At 46.2% G+C, this 23,250-nt stretch overlaps 1 protein-coding gene across 4 annotated transcripts in view; it reads left to right on the forward strand.

Moving 5' to 3' along the window:
- Window positions 1–231: 231 nt before the first annotated feature.
- LOC119464414 (p53 and DNA damage-regulated protein 1) overlaps window positions 232–23,250 on the forward strand; it is a 44,713-nt gene continuing 21,694 nt past the window's right edge. For 2 of the 4 annotated variants that reach the window (XM_049656449.1, XM_037725371.2), the window contains exons 1-2: window positions 232–402; window positions 4,743–4,874. In XM_049656449.1, coding sequence (XP_049512406.1) covers window positions 4,744–4,874 — 131 coding nt within the window. In that variant the 5' untranslated portion in view covers window positions 232–402; window position 4,743. Of the gene's footprint in view, window positions 1,489–4,742; window positions 4,875–23,250 lie in introns of those variants that run through there. The other 2 variants (XM_037725369.2, XM_037725370.2) reach the window with 2 other exon arrangements.

The raw sequence follows: 23,250 nt of genomic DNA on the forward strand, positions 1-23,250 counted from the left end.
GAGCGAGTTTGCTAACACAATATCCTTGTGTTCTGTCGAAAAAAAAAAAAAAAAAGCGAGTGGATCGTGCCAGCGGTGGGAGCTACCCTGTTTGCGTGGCGCCCCCGCGCGGCCGCCGAGAGCAGTAGAGAGGAGGAAGTACGACGGCGCTGGGAGAGCGTATTGCCGGGCACTAAAGCATAGAGGAGGCACTGGCCGGGCACTAAAGCATAGAGGAGGCACTGGGTGTGTTCACATCGAAGGGGCTCAGAGGCAGGAAAAATGGAGTGCTGTGTTGTCAAGCGTGTGCGCAGTGTTGGTGTTCATTAGCACCGTTATATCGCTGGAACTTATGTTAACTGCGTGTAATATGTTGTGTTAGATGCTGTCTCCCCACTCACGTCCAGTTCAGTCTCTCTGAAGGTAAACTTGAGGAATCTTAGTCGTGTAACGACCCTCTTCATTATGTCTGTGTTTAAGCAAGTTGCATTTGTGCGAGGTGTCGATAAAGAGCAAGCCGTTCTTGTCCCTCATTCTCAGTCTGCGCACACAGCACAGCTGTTGAGCGGAGATGCTGCTAGGAAGTTTTACGACGACACTGTGTCGCAACCGTCGACGTCCGTCGACGTTGTCGAGCCGGTGACAACGACGTGCGCAGGCCGAAATCACGGGCGCAAAACTTCGCATTTTAAACCAGTGAAACCTGTAAAAGTCAGTGAATACTTCATTGCCGCTCAAAGTAATGATATTTTAGAGCTAAAGCGATGTCTGAGTTCTGGCGTTGATGTAGACGTCACTGACATTTTCGGTTGGACTGCTCTTATGAGTGCGTCTTTTGATGGTGCCGCAGCTAGTGTTCAGTATCTCTTAAAAAACGGCGCGAGCAGGTACTTGACAAATGCGCAAGGGAAAACCGCTATCGAACTAGCTGCACAGCGTGGGCATGTTGAAGTTGTTGAACTGCTCTGTAAGCCCGAAAAGCTCGCCAAGACGGAGACCATTCTGAGCACGGAGCCGCAGGCTGAAAATTCTCGACGCCATCCAGAGCAATTATGCCGCGTGTGTGGCAGGTACTTCACTTCCTCAGAAATGAATACTCATGAAACGTCCATAGTGCACCAGTTTAACCTGAGACGGGATAGCCCACCGGGCGTGACACATTACGGGATTTCCGAAAACAACGCCGGTTTCCAAATGCTTCTCAGTATGGGTTGGGACAGGGATAAAGGGTTCGGACCGCGGGAGCAGGGACGCAAGTTCCCTGTGAAAACTGTGCTCAAGCGCGACCGCAGCGGACTTGGAGTCGAGGCGGCCACTCCCCGAGTGACGCATTTTGCACCGCACGATAGAGCCGCCGTTGCAAACGTGCGCGAAAAAGAGTCGCGTGAAGGTGTGGCGCAATCGCTGAAGAGGAAGCGGAAAGAACAGGAGAGCCGCTCTCGGAGAATGAAACAAATGGAGATCGAATTTCGACGGTCCTTCCACTAGCTGCAGCAAAAAGCACTGTTCGTGAGTATTGAGCTTCTTGTAGCGAATGGAAATAGGTTATACATTCACCAGCCATGATAGCACTAGAACATTGGACATATTTCATGCTTGATATAGTTTCAGTGACTAGATTGACATTTATATGCGGGCAGTCTGATGGTTTATCATCCATTAATTTACAGCACATTTTCTGGCAGGTTTACAAGCGGTGCACGAGATCCATATAATTTTCATTTTCACCAAATCGAGGCCAAGCTTTCCTACAGCCACTATCAACTATATGTTCTTTTTAGCATTTTAGCCTCTCGCCAACAAGCTGTTAACAGATTAACGCATTCACTGAGGTATGGGGAATCTCGGTTATTCCCTCTTGTGCAGGACTTTTCTGCGGTGTGCAAGCTATATCCAAAAAAAATTGCAGATCGCACGCACTGTGGGAATCGATGTTATGCGAAGCATTTTGCGGGTGCCTGGCCATCCACCATAGTTTGGGGTTCCGCAAACCGTTACCAAGTGAACCAACGTGTTTGCGTAAATTGAATAGTAGTGTAGATGGGTCGTGACAGCAGCCCGAGGATGACAATGTCGAAGACGATTGTATGGCATCAAAGGCATGATATCTATGCCGGCCGTTCGATGCGAGCTTACGACACTATCGTGGGGTTCTACATCGGTAGTGGACGAGCATAAGCGAGAAAAACACCGATTGTGATGTCATCAGTACTACGTGTTATACATTCGTACGCACCTATGGCTACGTCATGTGGTGTATGTTAAAATGACGATGGCATTTGTACTTTAACAAAAAAAATGCTAGAACATTATTAACTTGGGCGATCATGAAGTCGGCAGAATTTTGCACAGTTTCTGCATAGCATAAACTGCTACACGGAAAGTTTTCGGAAAAGTGGGCTGGTCCCCGAAACAGTGCAATCTAACACGGCGTCCCGAAGTGCAAGCTGGTACGAGGAAAAAAGGCAAGGAAAGTGGCAGGTTGCGCACACGCCAAGTGTTTCAAAGAGGTGGCTGCCTTTGGAGCATGTCCTAGTGGTTGTAGCGCCGCGCTGCTGTACTCCACGGCAGAGGTTCTATTCCACCATCGGTCACACATTGTTTTCAATTAACTAAAGCGAGGTGAGACAGGCACCTACCGTACCGCAAAGGGCCATGAATGAGGCAAATGATGCTTCGCATTGAATGTCAGCAAAGGGGACATTTTTTTGCTGTTGTTTCTAATTGGATGCATAGTAGCGTCACTTAGAGCTTACGAAAGTTGCAAAGGTGTGTGACACCAGTAAGTAAAGGAAGACCTTGTTAAGGCAGTTAACTCATTGGGACTTGCATCTATGCTGTGAAACACTGTCTATGATAAATAGCAAGGTTATCTGTGTGATACATCTACACTAGTGTGCACACTGGCATGTGAATATAGGTCTAGGGTCCCCGCCCTCAAGAGCAGATCCAGGTTTTGTTCAAGGGGTGGGGGGCTTTAAGATGGTGAATAATAATGATGAGAATGGTTAGTTTTTACATGTTGGCAGGTTCTCTTCAATAATCATGAAAGCTTTCTTGTTTCTGCAGAACGAAATAACAGTAACAGCTGGAAAGCAGGACTTCACCAGTTTGTTGCGTCCCATACGCTGGTGTCGCACACCAAACTATTGTTTAGCGGGGAGGGGGGGGGGGAGGGGGTCAGGACATCCAGATATTCTTGCCAGATTCGCGCTTGCCAGCCATGGAGTTCCTTACAGTTATTTGGAGGTAGTGGCCTTGCAGCACTGTTGTGCAAATTGGAATGCCCTGGGGCTCTAGATTGGCATCTCCCTTGGAGAGATGGAACGAGACACATCCGGCAAATTGTGTTTCGTTTGCCACAGTGGTTCACTAAAACAATCTGTGATATGCTGTTTTTATCTGTTATTATGTAAGAACATTTATTTATTGAAACATAGGCACTCGTGCTGGGTTGTATAGTTATATTAAACGTGATTCGTGGGTCGTTAAAGTTGAAGGAGCATGAGAAAGTCTGTGGAAGGTGCATTGGTTTCTGTTTCCATTTTATTGATTTACTTTTGCACTACACGTTAGTAAACATTAAGAACTTTCTCACTTAGCCTCATCAGAAATTTTATTATATGGTCGAAGTTATGAATTGCCATCCACAGAGTGGTTTACCTCAACTAATTTTAAAATGCGACCAGTGTAGTAGCCAATATAAAAACAAAGCAAAGATTGGGGTGCCATTATGTAATAAGGCGAGCTACCTTCCCTGCAGCAGACCCCGTCACCTCAACCAGCACCCATGATTGACATTCTCCCACATCAGAGTTGAGGACCTAACTATTTTTCTTTTTCGGCCTTTGCTTACTGTACAGAGTATTTTCAGAGGTGGTTCTGTGCACTCTGTAGACCACGGGATTCCCAAGTTCTTGCTGCTGCAGGGTCATGTCAGGCAATCATGCCTCATAGCTCATGCCTGACATAGTAACACCATTGCACGTGATCCTCCTTTTGGCCGAAGTGGCTATATCAAGGAGGAGAGTGAATGGGCTTTCCTTTGAGTTTCCAGCTGTTCTTGCGGTGGGGGGGCATTGATGTAATACTTTGCAGACACCCTTTAGAGATTGAGGCTCCCTGGCGTAATTATTGAGTTCACAGCTGCCCATCAAAGAAAAAGAAAACGAGGGAGAAAGTCTGAAAGTACTGTTGGCAAAGTCAGAGAATCAAAGTGTGTTGGCAAGCACCATAAAGAGTGGAGTGGCTCTCATTTGGTGCTTGGAGTGGCACACATATCAGTTTCTGCTTTGTTTTTCATTCATGCAGTTGCCTATATTTCAAGCTGTTCACATATTTTAACCTTCAGGATATAACAAATGAATACAATGTGACACTCAAGTCTTATACATGGGCTGAACTGTGCTTGAGCCTTGAAAGCCGCATTGTAGTTATGCACTCTCTGCCCATGCTTGAAGAGCAAAGTAATAATCTAATATTGTCATTTTATGGAGGATGGGGCAGTCCCTGCATTGAGGATGCAGAGTTTAACTTAGAATCTGAGCATTGCTGTGTTTCTTGTTGCATACTGCAAATATTTTTTCTGCAATTTAGACAATGGTGTAGTGCTAAAGCAAGAAGGTGAAGTGGTAGTACTACGCCCATGGAACCTGAGAATATACAATGCCTTCGTTCAAGATAACTGTTATTGGGGAATTATCTGGCTGAAAGAGCCCTTTTAACTGCTATCATTGTAAATGCCAAACGCATTGATTCCACAGAATGAATCCTACGACAGCACGGGTGAAGCAGTACTTGGCAGACATTGAATCGACTGCCGAGACAATCTTGGCTGACAAAGAGCAAGTGGTTGAGCTTGACCGACGACGACAAAAGAACAGAGAAGCTCTAAGGTATGTCCTGCGCATTCCACATCTGGTTGTAGGATATTAAAATGAGGACATTTGATGTGAAAATCCTGCTTGTGAACATGTGAGAGTCAGTAATACCCTGGTCAGATGGGCAAATTTAATCGACACTTTGAGCAAGCTCAATTCGCTGCATGAAGTGTCTTTCACTTTGTCAGCGCTCTGCTAGATGGGAAAGGAAGGTATCCTTCGGCTTTGATGGCGATGCACTTCATGTATTTGTTATTTTAGGCAATATTTGTAAAATAACGCTAAATAGTGTGTAAGTGCAGTATTTAGTGTGTAGTGTAAACAAAGTAATTTGTGCCAACTGCATTCACACACACTCTTCATAATCCAATACAAGAGAGTATTGCATCCAATGCAAGCTGAGGAATGGCAGTTTCAATTGCAGATGACTACTTATGGTATGGTGATTGTTATTACATAATCACAGAGAAAAAAAAGTAGTTGCGGAACTAGTGCCGACTTAGCATTGATTATAATTTATTTTTGAAGCATTACTATCGGGGCTACACACTTTGATGTTTTGATGCAGCAAAGTGAGTTCGAGAATGCACTTGCTGGTGAATGCATTCTACAGTGAGTGTCACTAAACTGTGCCGTTTGACAGCCTGAAAATAACACTAATGGCGAAGTAACACTAAATTTGCCCATCTTACTGGGGTATAAGTAATGCTATTTCTGTAGCATTGTGTTGCAACCTTGTGGCATTGTGTTACTGAATTCAGAGGCCAGAATAGAAATCAAGGGCATCGCATTTATGAAAAGTATGTTTCCTATGAAGCGTGATGTGGATTCAATGTTCGATTGTAAGCATTTCTCAGAAAAGTTAAAAAACCTCGTGCCACATTCTGTGCGAGGCATGGTGCTGGTAGAGCTGAAATAAGTTGAATGGGGATGAAGCTCCCGCTTGCGACTGCAATTGCTCAAATAAGATGTGCGTCCACTGCTGTAAAAGGATATATGGGGATACAAAGCTTGTTCAATAAATGCTGAGACTGGGTCTAGTATTCTTAGCTGCACGCTTGCTGCACCATCTCTCGGCGTTTTTTGTGAACGTTGCGGCTCCAATAACTTCCACCAGATGCCACATCACTCTCACTCTAATATGGCGATAACAATATTCGTTTAAACATGAGATAATATTTCGTCACCTCCAAGTGTACTGGTTGTGACCCATGGTGACCTTACCTTAACATTGCTGTGCGATCAAGTTTTGTGTGTAGCTGCCACAGAAGCTTATGCCAATTTACCTTGTGAATTTGGAAAAGGCATTAGTTACATCTCGTGCAACTTCTTTTTGGTAGTTCAAGGACGTTAAAAAGGGCAGGGATGACCCTGAGTTGTAGGGAGGGAATGGTGCACAGACAACACTAGGGGCGCGATCTTGTACGCGTTCCAAAATGGAATGGAGGCGGTCCGTTCCATCGAGCCGCACACGATTGGTCAATTTGAACCGTGACGATCAAATTGACCAATCGTGTGCGGCTCGATGGAACGGACCGCCTCCGTTCCATTTTGGAACGCATACAAGATCGCGCCCTAGGGCTCTCGTTGCTAGCACTGTGCCCCAAGTTTCTCACTCGGAAAAACATTGCAACAATCCTTACACTTGCCCAACAGTCCTTGTCTGGCCCCTAAGACCTTTTTTTAGCCCACAGTAAAAAAGGAACTGAAGGATCGTCATTTTGACAAGTAGCAGAATGCACTCAAGGCTTTGGAGGTGATTTTCAAGCGAATGGTGAAACATGCTGAAATGGTGAAAAATGGCTTCGCCCATGTCTTCCAGGCATGGTAGAAATGGCTTTGACAGGTGCATTTCACTAAATGCAGAGTACATTGGAGGAGATAAATGTTCTGATAAGTAATTTTCAGAAATAAATGTTGCAGTGAATCACTCTCAGACTTCATTGAAGAGCCCTTGTAGAGGAGTTCATGAGGCAAGAGGCTTTAGATCGATCATGAACAGACTTCATTTAGCTATCCACTTGGCTACAGCAATATTTGTGCTTCACAGTACTAGTTCGACAAAGAAAATTGCTTGGTAGACAATGGGCGCAAATGTGTTTGACAAGGTGCCTGTAAGGAAGGTGGGAGAGGCCCTCTACGAGTGGTTTCTCTGTGCTTGTGCCATCAACTTGCCAATCACCAGGCCAATTCTAGCCACAAAGGTGAAGCAGTTTGCCCTAGTGGACTTCCAGCCAGGTGGCGGCTGGGTACAGCGCTTCAGAGAGAAGCATGGCATTGTTTACAAAGCCGTCACCGGCGAGGGAGCTTCGCTTGACGTAGAGGCGAAGCAGAAGTGGGTGGAGGTAACATTTCCCCTAATCCTCAACAGCTGCACTGACACCGATGTATCTAATGGCGACGAAACAGGACTGTTCTTCCAGATGTTGCCATCAAAGATGCATGTACTCAAGGGAGATGTGTGTAAGGGTGGCAAATACAGGAAGCTGCGCCTCACTGCATTTTTGCGCGCAAGCATAGACGGGAACAACAGGTGCCCCGCATTTGTCATTGGGAAATCAAAATATTTCCCGCTGCTTCCATTTTGCTGCCAGGATACCGGTACGCTACCGTCGCAACCGCAAGGCATGGATGACGCGAAAACTTTTTCCTGAGTGGCTCTTGGAGTTAGATCAAAATATCAAGCAATCTAAGAGGAAGGTGGTACTCTTCTTAGATAATTGTAATGCCTACGCTCTCAAGCGCGGAAGCTTTTTTCCTGCCGTTGAACACAATGGCAAGCGCAAGCCCATGAACGCCGGCATGATCGCCAATTTTATGGTCATGTATCGTCACCGTGTCCCGAAAAAGTTGTTCTTGTTGATGGACATGGCCACGTGGGCAAGCAGGAAGCAACCAGGCTTGAAGATCAGTCTTTTGATGGCTGTGCAACTTATCTTTGGTGCACTGACCGAAGTAAGCACTTCTATGGTGCGCAACTGCTTTAGGAAAGCATGCTTTTTCCGAGGCAGCAGTGACTTATAGAAAGCCTGCGAAGCTTCCACTGACGAAGTGATGCCTGAACTTTGGTCCACAGTCGACGAAGATGCTTCATGACTCTGAAGAGTTTGTACAGTCAACCACAAAAGTTTGCGGACCACGCAAGCGCGTGCCAGACTGCCTATCCGCGCCACCTAGCGGTACGCCACCTAGCGGCGACAGGGGCGCTCTCCCGGATATGAGCCCTCTTGGTACTCGCCTGCCTGTTAATTTTTTATTCCCGTGCATGACATTGTTAGTTCGTTGTGTTGACGCAGAGCGCTGTCTGCGATAAGACCGCCACATATCTGGCTTGATAGCAGTATCGGAGCAATCACTGCAACCTTTGTCGACTGGTGTGCCAGTGGGTGGATAAGTTTCACGAAGCGCTGCGACAATTTTTTTACGCGACGTTTACTGGTGCACTTTGGTTGGCAGCATCTTGGTCCAATGAGTGTTGCTGCTTCTGCGTCTTGAGAGAAAGGGTAGGGAGGTGTTTCACTGTCATCAAAAATAAAGAAAAAGCGGATGCATAGAAAATTTTCTTTCACACATAGGCGCATCTTCGCATCAGTCGCTGAAAACGTAGTAGACTTGCTTCAGGCCACGTGGTGATTGCCTATTTGGAAAGATGCCGCTGCGTGTTCCACTTGACGAAAGAAGGCACATTGTGCGTTTATTTATAGAGGGAATACCTCAGCGCGAAATCTGCCGCCGAACCAACAGGAGCCGGACTGCCGTGAATAGGATTATTCAAGCTTTCCGTGACGATGACAGATTCACAGATATGGAGCGCAGTGGGCGTCCAAGGGCCACGACTGAGGAAGAGGACCGCCTGATTACGGCCGCCATCGTGGCTGATCCTTTTCAAAGTGCAGAGGATATCCGAGAAGCGCTCTCGCTCACGGTATCGTCTGAGACTGTAAGAAGAAGGCTGAGTGAGCTTGGCCTGCAGTCTTTCGTAGCAGCACAGAAGCCCTGCCTCTCAGACAGCCAGCTACAAGAACGACTCATGTTCGCTACAGCAATGAAAGATTGGACAACAGAGAAATGGGGCGATGTCATCTTTAGCGACGAGTCAACTTTTTCCACGCGCTGGGACCAACGGAAGCGGGTTTGGCGTCCACTAAACTGCAGGTGTGTTTACAGTGTATTGGCAGTTAATTCACGAAGCTAATTCTGCATCACAACATGTTTCACGTAAAATGAGCTTTTGGACATTACGAGATTTTTCTGTAGTGGTATTATGTTGAAAACATTAACGATTGTTTCATAGTACTACTTACTCTGAAGCTAATTAAAAGCTGCCAGTGGGTCTTTCAGTACTATCTAATGATGTTTGCACGTTTTCTATTGCAACTCTATAACAGCATTATAAAGTTCATACGCAAGAGGAATCACAACATTTTTAGACGCGCCGCTGGAACCCAATTGTATGCTATTTCTTGCAGATATCTGCCTAATTACACACAGAGTGTTCTATCCAGTGGACGGTGTTCTGTGAGCGTGTGGGGAGCAATCAGCAAAGATGGCCTTGGTCCCCTTGTGCGTCTGGAAGGGCCCTTCACTGCGTCACGGTACTGCGACGTCATCACTAGACACCTCGTTCCGTATGCGCTGGACGGTCCCTTCAGCGACGGCTGCTATTTTTTTCAACACGACCGCAGCCCGATCCATAAAGCACGTATCGTCCAGTCATTGCTAGAAGAACATGCTGTTTGCCAGCTTGAGTGGCCTCCATGTGGCGCTGACTTGAATCCCATAGAAAATGTCTGGGGCATGTTGAAGAAACGGCTGTCCACACGAGCCAACCGCGGCCGCACGGCCGATACGCTGTGGCAAGCGATCGCACAAGAATGGGAAAGCCTGCGCGGTCGACCGGAGATTACTGAATCTTTGTACGAGTCGATGCCCACACGCATCAATAAGGTGCTAGAAAACGGCGGACATTTCACTTCCTACTAGATCATTGAGAGACCTATGTTTCATGACACTTCTGTAAATGTCTTGTGAATAAATTCATCCCCTTCAGACACGAATTATGATGCACTGTCTGCAAATGCGTCAAATGCGCATGGCATCATTTCAAGACGCTCACTATTACATTCCAAGTAAGAAGACGAAGCAATGTGCTGTTTTGTGCGAGTTTCAGTAAAAAAAATTAATTAGCGTATAACTCATTATCTAATTATTCTGAAATCCGTCAGCTTCAATGCTTGCATAAAAAGAATCAACTATTAGGCCCGAAACGCATGCACACTTGCTTTTTCGGTTGTATTCGTGTCGACCGGAGAAAAAAAATACTCTTGACGTTGGTCTTGGAACGCGGCACGTCGAACGATTGTCTAACATGGTAGTGTCTCCAGCAAAGTGATCATCTGCAGCAATACGCAGGTGGTGGTGGTGGTAAAACTTTATTTCCCAAAGAAGGGGTCCTGAAGGACACTTGGCTAGGCGCCAGGTGTAGAGGGCACCTCCCACGTCGGCACAGAGAGCCCGAAGCTCTCCGCCGCCTCGCGGGCCTTCTGGACAGCCCGAAGTTGGTCGTGTAGTGAAGCACTTTTTAGCACTATGTCCCAATGTTCCTTGTTCTTGGCGTAATCGTCACTCGATGCACAACCACACAGCATATGGTTCAAGTCAACACGTTCACTGCAATGTTCACACACATGTTGTCCGTCGTAGTCTGGGTCGATGTGCTTCATGCGCCAGGGGTTGGGGTATGAGTTCGTTTGGAGCAAGCGTAGTGTGACTGATTGGCTGCGCGTTAATTTCTTATCCGGGAGGGGGAACTCTCGTCTGCTTAGATAAAAGTGTTTAGTGAGCTCGTTGTAAGTGAATAATTGATCCCTGTACTCGATATGCGGGGTAGCGGGGGAAACTGGAGGGACGCGGTCGATGAGTCCTCGCGCCGCCTCGTGTGCGATCTCGTTGAGATTCCGCAGGCCGCCCCCTAAGCTGCCCATGTGTGCCGGGAACCAAATGATGGAGTGATCGGTGATATTACTTCCGCCTAAGATTCGTAGCGTCGTCTTGTCTATCCCACCCTTGGCGAAAGCTCGAGTGGCTGCTCTAGAGTCGCTGTATACAGTTGTGAAGCTCGAGTCTTTGAGCGCTAGTGCTATCGCTGCTTGTTCGGCTACATCTGGCTTCTTAGTGTAAAGCGTGAGTGAGTTGCGCGTTCGCCCGTCTCCGTCGATTACTGCTACCGAGTAGGCGTGCTTTCCCGGTATGTACGCAGCATCGACGAAAGCTGTCTGGTCGGGAAACCTTGTCGCGTCTGCCGCGAGTGCTCTGGCGCGGGCGAGTCTTCTTCCTTGATTGTGGATCGGGTGTACGTTTCTTGGGAAGGGGAGCACTTTAATTGCTTCTCGCATGACTTTAGGTAACTGCAAGACGTTGTCCCTTTCCGCTATGGTGTTCAGGCTGAGCTTGACGAGAATCTCTCTGCCCGCTTTGGTGCCTGATAGGCGTGCGATCTGTGCCGTGTGCTGAGCCTCGATGATTTCGGCAAGGGTATTGTGCACTCCTAGCTGTAAGAGTAGATCAGTGGAGGCATTATCGGGGAGCCCCAACGCTGTCTTGAAAGCTCGTCGTATGTGTACTTCGAGCCTTTTCCGGTGTTCTTTTTTCCAATTGAGCATCGCAGCCACGTATGTGATGTGACAGAGTACAAAAGCGTGGACCATTCTAATGGCGTTGTCCTCGCTCAGTCCCCTGTGCCTATTCATGATGCGCCGAAACATTCGGATCGCGTTCGCAATCTTGATCTTGATGCTGTCCAGCATCACCCAGTTGGAGCCGTTACTTTGGATGATTAGTCCTAGGATTCGTATTTTGTCAACCGTATGTATGCGATTTCCGTCCCTGTCGTGTAACTCAATGCATGGAGTGTGGTGTCTGCGCCAGTCATTGGACGGGCGCCCTGGTCTTGGGGGATGGTAGATGAGTAGCTCGGATTTTCTGGAAGAGCAGCGAAGTCCCATTGGGGTGAGATGGGCTTCAGTACAGGAGATGGCTTCTTGCATGCGAGATTCTAATTCCGCATCACTGCCACCAGTGCTCCAGATGGTGACATCGTCTGCGTATATGGTGTGCTCCACGTCGGCAATTTCACCCAGTGCGCGAGAGAGCTTTGTCATCGCCAAGTTAAATAAGAATGGCGAAAGTACCGAGCCTTGCGGTGTTCCCTTATCGCCCAGTTCAAAGATCTCCGAGATGTGCTCGCCTATCCGGAGAGTGGCCGTTCGATCCTCCAGAAACGCCTTGACGTAGCGGTAGAAACGTGTTCCGAGATTGTGTTCAGATATGGCTTTGAGAATGGCTTGATGTTGGATGTTGTCAAAAGCTTGCTCCACGTCAAGTCCTAGTAGCGCCTTGGTGTCTCGTGTGGGGCGATCCAGCAGAGTTTTCTTGATTCTTAGCATAGCGTCTTGCGTTGAGAGACCCGGCCTATAGCCGATCATATTGTAGGGGAAGTACTCCTTTTCCTCTACGTATTCCGATAGTCGGTTCAGGATGACGTGTTCGGCTAGCTTTCCAAGGCATGACGTTAGTGAGATCGGCCTCAGGTTTGGTAGCCCCAGCGGTTTGCCCGGTTTTGGGATGAGGACCGTGTTGGCATGCTTCCACTCTGCAGGTAGATGGCCGGTTTTCCAGGCTTCGTTGATTTGTTGCGTTAAGAACATGACCGATGTGTCGTCTAAATTTCGGAGAGTCCGATTTGTGATACCATCGGGGCCTGCTGCAGAGTTACTGTTCAGGTTGTGAATTGCGAAGCGTACTTCGCTTTCTGTGAAGTCCGCATCTAGCTCCGAGTTTGGGACACCGTCGTAGTTCTTCCTTTGTAAGCTACGAGATTGCCCCGATTTAAGCGGTAAGTACCGTTTGGCAAGGTCTTCTATAAGTGCTTCGGCAGTACTGCTTTGCTTCGCGTGGTGTACTAATTTGCTTAGCCTGATCCGTTGCATAGTTTTGGACTTTGTTCCGTTTTCGTCGAGGAGGTGTTTTATGAGCCTCCACCCACTCCCTTTGCGTATTTGCCCGTTGAGGGAGTTACAGACTTCGTCCCATTGTTGTCGGGAGAGAACCACGCAGTATTCTTCAATGGTCTTGTTGAGTTCGGCGAGTTTCCTTCGTAGTCTTCTGTTGAAACGTTGACCCTTCCACCTGGCTAGTATGGATTGTTTGGCTTCGAGTAGATTCGCCAGCCGACTGTCCATTGTCTCTACCTTAGCGTCCGTCGTAATCGTTCGTTCCGAGGCTACGATGTCTGCTTTGAGCTGTTTGGTCCAACTAGTTATCGTATGCTTCGTGTTTGCTCCTGTTGAGTTGGATGGCTGCGTCCGTATTGCACGAAATTTGTCCCAATCGATTAGTTTGTACTCCCTTTGCTTCTTTCCCGGTAGCTCTGCATCAATTCGGAGAATATAGTGGTCACTGCCAAGGTCTATGCCCGAGTTGTGCCAGGCACATTTCTCTACGCCCCGGACGAAAGTGAGGTCCGGTGTTGTGTCTCGACATGTGGAAGTGCCACATCTAGTTGGGGTTTCTGGGTCTGTGATCAGCGTGAAGTCGAGATCGGAGGCTGTCGTGTGAAGACGATCTCCCTTGCTAGAGGGATACGCGTAGCCCCACGCCTGGTGTGGGGCGTTAAAATCCCCACCTACAATCAGCGGACTATCTTTGGCGAGGCGCGCGATCTTGCCCAGTATGCCTCTGAATGCTTGCCTCGTGTCCTTAGGGCTGCTGTACAGATTAGTGAGAAAAATGCTTTCCTTGTTCCCTACGTGGTCATTTGGTATGATCTCGATCGTGAGGTGTTCTAGATAGCAGGCTGTGTTGCGGATTTCATGCCGAATGTACGGGATCTTCTTTCCAATCAGAATAGCGACGCCTCTGCCTTGCTCGTTTCTGTGGGCTTCGGCTTTATATCCCGTAAGGGCCAGTTCAGTTATGAGTGTTTCTTGTAGCAAGATGACGTGCGGCTTCTCGGTTTCTGATTTGACCATCTGCAGGAGGACCGCCTTTTTTGAGGCGATCCCCCTGCAGTTCCATTGCCAGATGCGGAGATTTCGTGTCTTATTTGTCATTGCCATGTTGGCTGTTGTAGCCCCCTTCACTTGCAGTGAAACCGTCATGTGGTGGGCCTTGCGCACCGACGTGTTGTGAACTCATCCTCTCCAGGGACGGTACTACAGTGTTGTTTAGATACATTTCCATTTTCTGAACTCGCGTGCTAAATATGTCCATTTTCTCGTTCATTCGCACCATGCTCTCGTGCATGAGCCTCATGTTCTCGCTCATGGCGTCCATGGCGTCCTTCACGTCTGATCGCACGGCCATTCGCGGTTGCGTTACAGCTCGCTTCTTAGGAGGCGGGCATTCTTCGCGTTGTTCTCCCTGTCTCGCAATCTCAACTGGCTGGGGAGTTTCGATGTCGGTTGGTGGTCCGGGAGTGCGCGTTGGCCTACTGATGTTCGCTTTACGTATTTCAGTTAATTCGAGTGTTAGCTTAGTATAAGCGGCTTTTAGCTCTCTTAGTTCCTGTTCTAACATAGCTATCCGCTCTTTATCTGGGTTGCGGGACTCACTTTCCTTTGGCGTGGTCGTCGTAGCTCCTCTGACTTTGTCTGCCCACGTGCCGTCGCCTCCGTTGTTCTTTCCACCGAAGCGCACCTGTGACCTTGAACGACTCCTGCTTGCCCTCGCAGGTGTGTGGCTCCTCGATCGAGAGCGTGAGCGGCTGCGTCTCGGCGTCTTCGACGTAGATCGGCCTCGTTCCGCGTGTTGCTTTTCTTCTTCGACTAGCTGTGCCTTCTCTTGTTGCTCCAGTCGTGCTCGTTGTCGTCGTGCGCGTACTACGTATGGAATGAGATAGCGGTTCTTACACACCTTGTCCGCTGTCGCGTGCAAGCCCCCGCACAGCTTGCATTTCGGATCGCACACATGGGATGAGGTGGGGTTAGGAAGTCCACAGCCCCTGCATTCGGTGGAGTCCGGCTCGGGGCAAACGTCCGCACGATGTCCGAGTTTGCCGCATACGTAGCATATGTCCACTTGTTTGCGATATAAGGAGCAGGGTACCAGTGTTGGTCCATATCTTACGAAGTTTGGGACGCGAAGTCCATCAAACACAATGATCACTGATCCTGAGTTCTTTATTCTTTTCGCCGCTAGTGCCAAGGGGTTGCGGTCATTCACGATGTTTCTTTCAATCGTCCTGTGATCGTCGGCAGTGTCGATGTATCTGATTACCCCCTTGCAGGTGTCACTTGGGGCAGTTTCGTAAGCGCTGACTGCGTACTCTTTTCCGGCTATTCGGATAGCCCTTACGTCCGCATACTTGTCTGCATTTTCTCGAAAGGGCGTGCTCGCCACCATGATATTCTGCGTAATATTGGGACATATAATGTCCTCCATGGTCTGCTCTGGATTAAGTTCTACTGCTGCCATGAGGGCTTTACTCACTGAGGTCGGTCCGATCTTTTGTATGTTCAAGCCGCCCTTTGGGCGAAGCACTATCTTGATGTTGTCTTGCGGTAGGGGTGGCATGCGTGAGGCTCTAATCACCCGGTTCATAATGTTAGGAGGCGTGCGAGAAGAGCTCACCTGCCCGCCGCTTGTATGTTGTGCTTGCTGTGGCGCAGTTGTTTCGGCGCGTTCCTTCTTCTTCGTTTTCCGGCTGATCACCACTTTCCAGCCAATCTTGTCCTCTTGCTCATTAGGTATTGCTGAAGTAGTCGGAGTTGCTGGTAACTCCTCCGCAGAGCTATCCATTTCTTCGCTGGAAGTCGCCATTCTCTCCGTATCGCGCCCGGCGCGAAGGGCGGGTGGCGTCTCGCCGAGCTCTCGCGTTCCGACCGGCGCGCGGCGAACGCGTCGGCTGAGCCTAGCGTCTGGTGTGCACGCCTAGGGTCAGTTCGGTAGCGGCGTAGACGCGGTAGAAAAGTTCTCGTAGATTCGTCAAAAATGGTGCCCTACCTCCGAATCGGGTATCCACGGTTTCCTTGGAACTTCACGAAACTCTTGGTGCAAGAACTTCGGCGAAATTGGATAGAAATCGCTGCGGAATCATGTGAAGATGACGGAGCCGATAGGAGCACGTCCACAGACCTCGGCGACCGCAGCGCCCTCCTGAGCAATACGCAGGACAATGATGTTAACTGACCGCTAGTTGTCCCATCAGGAAGCGGACACGAATGTGCACACTGAGTTTTAGGTCATTTGAAGAAACACGTGGCGTGGGACGCGCCTCCGAAGTTCGAGTCCCCAAACGAGGACGCCGTGTCGCAAAGGGTTATAAAAAGAGTCATCGCACCCGATTATTTCTTATTTTTCTAAATGTAACCACTATAGCAGCGCGGTGGTTCGGGCTTTGCGCAGCAAAACCTGGGCGCAGGCGATCAAATCCCGGCCGCTACTGTCACTTAGCGATGGGGGAGGAACGGAAAAATTCTGCCTACTGACTAAGCATCTGTGTCCCATGGCTGCCTCACCGCTCACGCACGCACTCACGAAAAAAAAAAAACAGCGTGGCTACGCGAAAATAGAACTGATAACAGCCGAAGAATACGCTGTCTGATTACTTGTACTGATATTCTGCTCTCAAAATATAAGCAAGTAGCCCTGGCTAACAAAGAGCGCGTCACGTTGAAAGAGATAGGTAGAAAATATTTGCGCACAGTGCGAAAATATACAGGCCATAGATTTAAGGAGGGATGCGTCTTCAACGTAGTGCTGCTGTCGATCGCTGGTGACGTAGCGGAAGTGTCGCGAAGAGGCTCTTGGCCACGCGCTCGCGTGGTCCGCAAACTTTTGTGGTTGACTGTACATGTGGACGAAGCATTAAAAGCATCAGAACTTTTAACCGAAGAGGCAGTTGTCGCGAACGTGCTTGCATTGAATAGCAGTTGCGACAGTGATGGTGACGACGGCAGCGATGACATGGTAGGGCAGGTTGTCTCAACGTTGTCCTCACAGGAGGCCCTGCAGATTATATAATCCCTCCGGGGCTTCATTCTCGTGAGGGACCTTCCGCTGCACTACGTGGAGCACTTGGATGCCTTGGAGAAGGATGTGGGCAAGCTTTGCGTAAAGCAAGCTGGGTTGACGGACATGGGTTTTTCTCGTGCAAGCCAGTGAGAAGCACATGGAAAGATGCTTGTGGCGATCTTGCCCCAGCGTTTCTTCCGGATTTCTCAAGCCAAGAGGCTTCCGTGGCAACCATCTCGCGTGGCAGCCTCTCATCACAGTCTCCCTGCACATCTCCCAAGCCGCGGCCATGCTGTTTGAAGTTATGTCACGTAAAAAACACTTCTTGTGGTAGCTGCACTGAACTAGGTCACCTGTTCGATATGCAGAATGATCAAGATACCATGAGTCAGCACAACACCCTGTTAGCCAGCAATGGAGAGGGTGTACAAAGAGACATGGAGGCCCCGTATTTTACTATTCTGCGCCACATCACCTTTCATGTATTATATTTAAAACATAGGGGCTTGGACAGTGTAACTATGTTCTCATTGATATCTGGATTGCCTTCGACATGCTAACAATAGTTTCTGTGGTACTACTGCTATACAGAAGCAAAAATGCCGATATATACTAATAACTTATGCAATATGATGAGTAGTTCTACACTATTTCAATAAACTATCGGTAAACAGCAAATCATCTGCAAGTCATCAGAACATCAGCAAATTTTCTCGAATAACATTGTGTTGTCTGAAATTGATACCCTAATCTGGGGGCTACAATCATTAGTGCTTAGTTATTTGAATTATTACAAAAGGCCTCCCTTTTGATTTCATTCTTTGCTATTCAACATATTTCTATAGCTGGCTTGCTGTTTATCACGCCTGTGTAGTATGGTATCTCTCCACCTCTTATTTCAACATGTTATGACGTTGGGGAAAAAAAAATGTGTTAATAGGGGAATTTTAAAAGAATTAACTAGATCTATTGGTAGGAATTTAAAAATTGGCCAGCCAACTATTGCAAACTCACAGTGGTCCCCACATTGGCGATATAATGGAAAGCAACCAATGTATTGAAGTACGTTAAGATACAAATGGTGAGTATCGTATTGTTTAAAATTTGATCTGCTGTTATCTTGTATCGGTCACTCAGATCGTTATCACCTGATTATCTTGTATTTGTATCATAATACAATTTCGAAGATACAAATACAAGATAATCAGGTGATAACGATACAATTTGACAATACATGGTGACATGATACAATTTCAAAGAGTCCACCACATTTTCAGGCATGGAGTGGTGCCTGACACCGGCAAAAAAAAATATATATATATATCGCCGAGAGCTAGTGGGGCTATACTAGTTCAGGTGCAACCAAACTAGGAAGGCCCACTAAGCTTCATCAAAGTCACTCCCTCACCAGAACAGGAATTGGCCTCCCTGGTGCAGTATTCGGCCACTACCTCCCTCATGACTCCGACAATTAACCCATGGCCCTCAGTTCCCAGTGGCTGCGGAGCACCTGACCAAGGCGGCGGTCAGACCTGCTACGCGGCAGAGGGTGCTAAGAATCTCTGGGTCAAGACAGGCCGCCAATGGAAACTGAACCTGGCAACGTTCAACACGCGCACCCTCTCGAGTGAGGCTAGCTTAGCAGGACTATTTGAAGAATTATCAGGCATTTCCTGGGATATTATTGGCCTTAGTGAGGTTAGAAGAACTGGTGAGGCTTACACAGTGCTGACTAACGGCCACGTCCTCTGCTACAGAGGTCTTCCAGATAAGAAAGAATCCGGGGTAGGATTTCTAGTGCATAACAACATAGCGGGCAACATTGACGAATTCTACAGCATTAATGAGAGGGTAGCAGTCGTCGTAATAAAGCTGAATAGGAGATACAAAATGAAGGTAGTACAAGCCTATGCCCCAACCTCTAGTCACAATGATGAAGAAATAGAACAGTTTTATGAAGATGTTGAACTAGCAATGAGAAAGGTGCAAACTCAGTATACTTTAGTCATGGGCGACTTCAATGCAAAAGTGGGGAAAAAGCAGGTTGGTGAGCACGCAATTGGCAACTACGGCATCGATTCTAGGAATGCAAGAGAAGAGATGTTAGTAGAATTCGCGGAAAGGAATAGGCTCCGAATAATGAATACCTTCTTCAGGAAGCGCAGCAACAGGAAGTGGACCTGGAAAAGCCCTAATGGAGAAACAAGGAATGAAATAGATTTCATACTCTCTGCCAATCCAAGCATAGTGCAGGATGTAGAAGTGTTAGGTAAGGTTAAGTGCAGTGGCCATAGGTTAGTGAGGTCTAGGATTTCTCTCAATTTGAAGAGAGAGAGAGTGAAATTAGTCAAGAGGAAACAGGCCAACTTAGAGGCAGTAAGCAGACCAATTCAGGCTGGTGCTCGCCAACAAATATGCAGCCTTAGAAAAGGAAGATAAAGACAACATAGAGGTAATGAATGAAACCGTAACTAGGTTGATCTCAGAAGCAGCAATTGAAGTGGGAGGTAGGGCACCAAGGCAACCAGTAGGAAAGCTCTCCCAAGAAAGAAAGGACCTAATAAAGAAACGACAGAAGATGAAAATGTCCAACTCAAGAGATCAGATAGAATTCGCTGAACTGTCAAAACTAATCAACAAGAAAAAAGTAAGGGATATTCGAAATTATAACGTGGGAAAGATTGAGGAAGCCGTAAAATATGGACGCAGCATTAAATCAGTAAGAAGAAAGTTTGGCATAGGACAAGGCAAGATGTATGCACTTAAAGATAAGATTCAAGATTCAAGATTCATTTTATTTCTCCAAGAGAAAAAGGCCCGGGACAAAAAGCTGCCTTGAAGCAGCTTGACAGGGTCCGGGGCCCATTTACAAAATGGCAGCAGTGAAGCGGAAAAATACAATTTCACAAATATCATGAATCAGGAACCGTACACAATACAGAATTACAATTTAACTAACTGCAGACAAAAGTAAAATTCAAATATACAATACACTGATAGTAAAAAAATTAAAGAAAACAGTGGTATAGCAGAAACAATGTTTAAAACATGATTGCAATTCCACACTACGATATAGCACAATCATGTTCAAACAAAATACATAGCAGTATTTTCCCTTTATACCGCGGCAAAAAATATAAAAATAATCTCTAATTTGGGTTTGAGCCCACCACATGCTCAAAAAATTGCTGAACAAATGTTTTTTTGCTTAGGTTCATATTTTCTATGTACCATTTGTTTGTGTTTAGGGTGTTCGGAACCACGAAATGCAACATTTGGGAGCCATACGTTGTGCGAAGTCGGGGTAGATGCCATTTCTCTTTGCGTCTGGTGCTAGTATGAGTGTGCGATTGTGTCACCGATGATAGTTGGATTATGAACTTAGCCCGAGGTAAGATCAAGTTATTCAAGGCGCGAAGTATGGTAAATGACACTAGATGATGGATGGGAGGTATTCTATGTTTAATAAACAATGGTCTGGTATGAGCTAGGTAGTCTGAGCCAGAAACTATGCGGATAGCTTTTTTTTGCAGAAGTAGTAGTTGGGTTAGATGCATGCGAGCTGCAGTTCCCCACACAAGATGACAGTAACTTATTTGAGAATGAAATAGTGAATGATATATTAATTTTTTTACTTTCACGGGAAACAAGTCGCGCCCTCGTGAAAGAGCTCCTACAGATTTTGACAAGTTTGAAGAAAGATAACGAAAGTGATCAGCCCATTTGAGATGTTCGTCAAATATTACGCCAAGAGATTTATATTTATTTACGATTTCGATGACGTAGTCTCCAATAAGCAGTGGGATTGATACCGTAACATTCCGATTTATTGAACGAAAAATGACCGCCTTTGTTTTATTATAATTAATCATTAAGCTGTTTACATGTGACCAGTTATGGAGGCTTTCTAATATGACGTTAGCTTCAAGCAGGAGCTCATTCGATGAGTTTCCAGATAAAAATAAACTAGTGTCGTCGGCATATATTATGAATTTAGCTTTCTTGGAGATATGGACGAGATCATTTATAAACACGTTAAAAAGGAACGGACCTAAGATGCTGCCTTGCGGTACTTCGCATCGTATGTATTCAAAACTGGAACTACAACCATCGACACATACAGATTGCTGCCGCTCTTCAAGGTATGACCTTATCAGCTTAAGCGGATTGCCTCTTATACCGTATGCATAAAGTTTATCTAAAAGAATGTCATGATTAATACAGTCAAATGCTTTGCTGAAATCAACAAAAATGCCCAGTGTTAAAAGTTTATTTTCAATGTTTTGCAAAATTAGTTCTTTTTGTTTAAGTAGCGCAGATTCTGTAGATAAGCCTTGTCTAAAACCAAATTGGGAATCTGTAAACAGGCGATTATCATTGAAGTAATTTTCCAAGCGCTTGAGCAAGATTTTTTCTAGTGGTTTCGAGAAAAGCGGCAGAATCGATAGTGGTCGATAGTTACCCATGTCTTGTGTCGCCCCAGATTTATGGATAACAATCACTTTGGCTAGCTTTAGTCTGTCTGGGAAGGCAGAGCAGGATATCGATAGGTTAAATATATACGACAAGTGAGGCGCAAGAAGGTCAGCTACAAATTTAATTGGTTTTATTGACAGACCCTCTGCGTCAAGGCTGGAGCTATTCTTCAAAGCCATTAGTGTAGCAAAAACTTCGAATGGGTGTGTAGGGGGGAGAAAAAAGGAGTCGGGTGTCTTTACAGAAATTAGGCAGGTAGCATCTTTGTTGTAGTCTGTTTTAGGGAGACCAATAAAGTGTTTATTAAAGCTATCCGCTAGTTCAGTACCCATTAAGGTTACACCGTTTATTGTAAGACTTCCTATAGAATTTGATGGCTTGGGCGTGTTAATGACTGCGTTTATTGTTTTCCAAACTAATTTCGCATCACAGCGCCCGTCTTTTTCAAATATATTCGTATAATATTCCTTACGCGCTTTACGCAACTCACTGTTTAATTTATTTCTGAAATGTTTGAATGCAGCCAGGTCGGCCAAATTTCGGCTGGAGGTCGGCCAAATTTCGGCTGGATAAAAAGTTTTGATACATCTTGTCTTTCTTTTTTATCTTTTTATAAAGAGACGGCGTAATCCATGGTTTTCTAATTTTTTTAGATTGGCGCTTTGTGGACCACGGGAAACATGCATCATATATTTCAGGAAATTTATTTATAAAAATATTGTACGCTTCATCTACACTGCTATAAGTATAAATTTTGGACCAGTCAGCACTGTTTATCATTTCTCTGAATTTATTAAGATTTGTATCATTAATTGACTGATAGGTAGTAAGGCCTTTTCTAGTGAAAGTTGAAAGCCTTTGTACAACCGACACAAAAATTGGACAGTGGTTGCTAAGGTCGGATGACAATGTACCAGCACATTCGACAGTAGTGTCTGCGTTCACGACGTATAAATCTATAGTTGTCTGACTGGAAGCAGTAATTCTTGTGGGAGACGCTATCACGTTTGTAAAACCATTCGATTCAATTATGTTGGCAAGACTAAGTGACGTGTAATTATCTTCAGCTACATTTATATTGAAATCACCACCTAAGACCACAATATAACGGTTAATGGAACAAAACTCTAGAAATTTGTTAGTATAATTAAGAAACTGGTCACTGTTTCCGCTCGGAGGTCTATAAACCACCGATAAGATTTGATTGTTATGACGTAATGTGAGAATTTCATAGTCATTTGTTATAACTGAAAATTCGTCAACAAGCTCGAATGCGTAACAAGATTTAATATAGATTGCCAGGCCACCCCCTCGGGTCCCTCTGTTCAAGAAAAAGCGGGAGTATGATTCTATCGAGATGAGATCATTTTCTTGTGTGCACCATGTTTCAGTAAACATGAAACAATCAAAAGATACCGGAAGATTATATATGAGCTGATCCAGTTGCTCGTGTTTATGTCTCATTGAGTGAATGTTTAGATGCAACGCTGAGAACAAGCCTTTCTTTTTCATAGTGGATCCCAGGTCACTGGGGCAAACACGTTCAAAATACCGATTGACTGTCATCAAGAAATGATAAAGAGAATAAAGTACATGAACATATGGAAAATGGTTGGCGAGCACAACATGTGTTTCTGCAAAGCCGAGTTCTTGCTAATATATGCAGATGTCTCCAGTGCAGTAACAATAACCTCGTGGGGTTGTAGAATTGTACGATATAAATCTGGGCAATCAGACTGGATGCTTCATCACAGTTGAAACTGATTACTGCAACAACCTTAAACACAAGGGAACAGCAGCTAAACATGACGCAATTTGTTTTGGGTATAATATCCTTACAAGCAATGTACGAGGGCATGACAAAACTTCTACAGATTAAACAAGTCGCACTGCAAGTGCACTT

This window comes from Dermacentor silvarum, chromosome 9, assembly GCF_013339745.2.
Source record: "Dermacentor silvarum isolate Dsil-2018 chromosome 9, BIME_Dsil_1.4, whole genome shotgun sequence".
Taxonomy (NCBI): Eukaryota; Metazoa; Arthropoda; class Arachnida; order Ixodida; family Ixodidae; genus Dermacentor; species Dermacentor silvarum.